This window comes from Oncorhynchus clarkii, chromosome 24 (genome assembly GCF_045791955.1).
Source record: "Oncorhynchus clarkii lewisi isolate Uvic-CL-2024 chromosome 24, UVic_Ocla_1.0, whole genome shotgun sequence".
In the NCBI taxonomy this organism is placed as follows: domain Eukaryota; kingdom Metazoa; phylum Chordata; class Actinopteri; order Salmoniformes; family Salmonidae; genus Oncorhynchus; species Oncorhynchus clarkii.
This window is the reverse complement of record NC_092170.1, coordinates 4,221,078-4,225,632: the sequence shown is the minus strand read 5'-3', so window position 1 is coordinate 4,225,632 and position 4,555 is coordinate 4,221,078. Positions and strand designations below refer to the sequence as shown.

At 43.4% G+C, this 4,555-nt stretch overlaps 1 protein-coding gene across 1 annotated transcript; it reads right to left on the bottom strand.

The window, feature by feature from the left end:
* Nucleotides 1–1,504: 1,504 nt before the first annotated feature.
* On the bottom strand, nucleotides 1,505–4,251 carry LOC139382441 (U1 small nuclear ribonucleoprotein A-like). Its single transcript, XM_071126492.1, has 7 exons — nucleotides 4,106–4,251; nucleotides 3,671–3,746; nucleotides 3,389–3,561; nucleotides 3,071–3,247; nucleotides 2,729–2,896; nucleotides 2,464–2,552; nucleotides 1,505–2,216 (listed from the first exon to the last, which is right to left on the bottom strand). Exons 2-7 carry the CDS (start codon nucleotides 3,741–3,743, stop codon nucleotides 2,057–2,059), a joined length of 840 nt encoding a protein of 279 aa, XP_070982593.1. The 5' UTR covers nucleotides 3,744–3,746; nucleotides 4,106–4,251; the 3' UTR covers nucleotides 1,505–2,056.
* Between the last annotated feature and the right edge of the window lie 304 nt (nucleotides 4,252–4,555).

The following is a 4,555-nucleotide window of genomic DNA, read 5'->3' as shown; positions in this document are numbered from 1 at the left end:
AGTCCACCTACTGCAACATGTTGGGAAAAGCATAATATTTCTCACTGCATTAGTTAGAGGACACAACATTGTATCTGTCCCATTATAGTGTCTGTGAGAGCCTGGGCATCGACATTTTGATGTAGTCTATCTTCTTCTTCTACTACTACTTCTATGAGATGGTAAACAAACTGAAAGGGTACATATTGCCAGCTGGAGTGGGATGTTTGAACAGGTATGAAGCCAAGGTTGGCAATTTATTGCCACCTGCAGTTACGGAAGGTTTGCTCACAAGTATAATTCATTGGCTGATCCATAGAGATGGAAAGAGGCCTCATTATTATATCTGTGCCATTGTAGTGTCTGACAGCCTGAAAGGCTCTGCACATCCTTAGTCCATTTTCTTCTTCACAATTGGCTGATCCCTCCTGATGACCAAGTTGGACATGCCTCCAACAGGGTCAACAGGAGGGATCAGCCAATGAAGTTGAAAGTCCCACCCAGTTGACGTTCAAATGGTGGAAGCCTTCAATGGCGCTGCCGGTGTTAGTCTTTTGGCCACTAGAGGCCTTCATCATTCTCTATAGGCTGATCCCTCCTGATAATTTTATCCAGGTTATCCTTCCTTAACCCATAGGAAGGCCCACCAAGTTCACTACTTCAAAATGGTGAAAGACCTCAATGGCACTGCCCATGCTGAAACTGGCTTTTGGCACGAGAGTCCACTATCATTCAATGTGGTTACACTACACACCATGGAAAACACTGATAAACACTGCCCTCATCAGGGTGTTAATCATCATTGCAGCCATAGTGGTGGTTTTGATACTGAAACACTGGTTCAGTGAAAGATGTTCATGAAGTTACAGTAGGCCGTTTGAACCACTATAGATATAATTACATCTCTAGTCTAGAGACATTAATGCGCAAGAACCCATATCTGGGGCCATGTGTAACAAACATCTCAAAATAAGTGTTCGGAACTAAGACCTGGGGCTGTATCCACAAAGCATATTAGAGTAGGAGTGCTGATCTAGGATCTGTCCATATAAAATCAGTCATGATCTAGAAGGCAAACCTCACCCCAGATCAGCACTCCTACCGAGATGCTTTTGTGGATAGCAGCCCAGGTCCCTCTTCTCCATGTAATATTAAATTGTGCTCGAGAAGGAAAGGCTTAAATCATAAGACAAGTTGGCCGACATTACAAAAAAGATACGCGCATCGATGGAGCCGGCAGACATGTGTTACAATTTTGAACAGTCAGCTAGCAACAATGAGACGCTGCCATGTGGGGAATCGTAGGTGGTTTGGGGGCGTTTATAATATACAACATTTGCTAGTTAACCAACAACGTATTTGAGAGAAGTGCTCAATGAACAAATGTATTTGTTTTCAATAAAACATTGACACAATATATAGTTGTCAATCTAAGCCAACCCGGCCCGGTTTGCTCCAGTTTTGTTTACAATACAGCCCCTGGCGTCTCCCCAGACTTAAAAGCAGAAAACACCCACAGCATTAGTCATGAGAAAAGGCAGGTTTTAATCAAACAGAAACGCTCCAGGTACAATGTCTGGGTGAAACAGACCCCGGGTGCAATGCTTTTACAACATACAAAAAGTTAAAATGTAAATATACTTACATACGAACACCAGATATTATCCTCAAAGAATGGGTGCAGAAACTGACTGAATTAAAAATGTTCTCAACCAGAGCTATGGATACGCAAATGTCAGCTAACTGTCCTATGTTAACATCAAATCACTATACCAATATATTCCTTACACGTTATCGTTTGAGCCTAGCGCCAGCATTGCAATCATCAAAATGCTGGCCTGTCTACGCCTGTGCTCTAAACCGTCGGTACCCTACAATCAGACACAAGGCAAGTCATCTCCAGTTATTCTGTGTGTGTGTGTGTGTGTGTGTGTGTGTGTGGACAAGTAACGCACTGCGCCTTCTTGGCAAAGGACAGGTTAGTAGTCAGCTCTGTGCTGGTATAGTGTAAGGTGAGGAGGTCACTCTGGTGTGTGTGTGTGTGAGATTGTAAACCATTTAGGAGCTCTCTGGTGTGTTATTTCTTGGCGAATGAGATCTTCATGGCATTGGTCTGGGTGATCTTGAAGCCCTGTAGTGCCTCCCTGGCCGCTCCAGCCTGCACGTCATTATCAAACTCTACAAAGGCGATGTCGTGGCGACCAGGTACCAGACGCACCTCTTTGAACCCAGGGAACCTGAAGTGGGAAAACAGTCAACATCAGGACAAAACTTCAGGCAGACTTGTTAAAGAGACACACACATCAAGGGTCTATACTTGTCAAAATACACAAACACTAGTAGATAACATAACCACAATATTGGAAACTGCAAACAGAACAGATGTGTTCCAATACTACAGAACATGGAAAAATAAACATTACATTTTCACACTGCACCAAGGAGTACATGAGCAGGTACATGATACAATGAAGAGGTACTAACTGGTTGAAGAGCATAGACAGCATGAGCTCGTTGGTCTCCTCTGGGAGGTTGGTGAGGAAAAGGATGTGGTTGGGAGGGTTTTCTGCAACCTGGAGGTAAAGAAGATCACATTTATCAATGTAATGAGTTAGTGAGATTATACAGTAAGACGAACTTCAAACAAACTCATGATTACAGCTTTCCACTAAACAGACCCGCTGTTTAGTTAATAAAAAGGGCGCTGACAAGATATAAACTAACACTGATAAACACACGTGATCCATACCTGGGCGTGGGGCATTTGCCCTGGCATCATCCCACCCGGAAGCATGGCACCAGGGGGCATCCCCCCAGGGCCCATCCCAGGAGGTGGCATCATCCCTGGCGGGGGCATGTAAGGGGGCTGCCCTGGCATTTGCATCATACGAGGAGCCCCGCTCATGGGTGGCATTCCCTTCAGAAAAAAAAAAAAATAATGTTCAATGAACTCAGCCACATGATCAATTAGCGATACATGTGGAATAACACAATCTGCCATTCTAGATAGACATGTCTTTAAGAAAACATTTTACGTGCAATGGCTAACAGTGGCTACAAAGGTGGTTCTGTCTCACAGTAGAACACTTACAGGCATGGGTGTTGGAACTCCAGGGCCCATGGGTACTACAGGGGTTCCTGGCACACCCTTCTTGGCCCCTGCAGCCTCTGGGCCCTTGACCCTCTTCTCCTTCTTGCGGTCGCGCTCCACATAGGTGCCCTTCATTTTAGCGATGATGTCAGAATCCCCTTTGGCGTACCCAATACGCTGTGACGAGAAAGAGGTATAGTTGACGACAGGACTATTTAAAGGACAGGGCTGCATACTGGAGAATCATCATTCTCTAGATAAAACATGTGTCAGGCAAAAGCTAGCTGATCTGTACCATGTGTATTGGCAGTAGCTCACCATAGGTTTGTCATAGAATGGGAACCCCTGCATGGAACGCAGGGCATTGGAGGCGCTGTTGACCTCCTTGAAGATGACAAAGGCCTGACCCCTCATCTTCAGGGAGCGGGCCACCAAAATGTCAAGGATTTGACCAAACTGAGAGAAAATGGCATACAACGACTTCTTCAGTTCTGGGGGACAAACAAGACATGTTTAGGCAAGGAGCCGTTGGCATGGTTGATGGGTAAACAAATATACACGAGGGCAAAATAGTAACACAAATGGGGGGGTAGATCTAACCATCTTTTTTAATCTTCTCGTTGAGGTTGTTGATGTATATGGTGTGGTTGAGACGCATATCCGGAGCAGCCATCTTCTGTGCAATGAAACAAATGGGTCATTTAGAACACATGTCAACTAACGATACTTTTAGCGCCCTATAACCTCCTTAAAGTAGCTAGCTAACTTACGTAGCTATATGTATAATAAGTTGGGAGCTAACGTTAGCTAGTTTTAACCATTAACCACGTGTATTGCAATTAAAAAGCAGACAGTTAACTAAAAAAAGACAACTAGCTAGTTACCATTTGTTAATGTTAGCTGCTGGCTAAGTTAGCTAATACAGATAAGTTAACGTTAGTTGGCAGACGCAGGCCATCAATGTCCACTCATTTTCCCAAACTGGTGACTTGCATATTATAATAAATCAATCAATAATTGAGACGTTGTATTTACCTTTAAGTACTGGGAAGCACAATATAATCGGCCTCGAAAGAAATGAATGAAACGAGTACCCGACAAACCACTTTTTATTTCTGCTGAAACTTGCTACTAGCTAACGTCGTATACGTATAACGCCTTAATAGCTAACAATGCCAACTATTTTTGATTGGCTGTTGTAATTTCCGGATCCTGTCCAGAATAGCTTTTCATTGGATTATTTTAGCCACCCCGTTAACATCATTGGATATGATGTGCTAAATTTCAGAAGCTCCCGCCCATTGGTAACATTGCTGCTCATTCACGAGAGTCAACCTAAGCAAGATGCTGCGCAGATACTCAAATCTGTAAATCATATTGATTTACTTTTACACATCCAAATAAATAGCCTTTAACATATTCTTATGATATTATCATCATCGTGCAATCTACTGCGTTTGAGAGCAATCCGTATGTTTCAAACAG

What these genes read in the sequence shown, in the direction of transcription:
- LOC139382441 (XM_071126492.1), bottom strand. Translation starts at nt 3,743, where the DNA reads ATGGCTGCTCCGGATATGCGTCTCAACCACACCATATACATCAACAAC. An exon ending in CGAGAAGATTAAAAAAGATG is followed by an intron (nt 3,562 to 3,670) that starts GTTAGATCTACC and finishes TTTGTCCCCCAG; the next exon opens with AACTGAAGAAGTCGTTGTAT. An exon ending in GGCAAATGCCCCACGCCCAG is followed by an intron (nt 2,553 to 2,728) that starts GTATGGATCACG and finishes CTTTACCTCCAG; the next exon opens with GTTGCAGAAAACCCTCCCAA.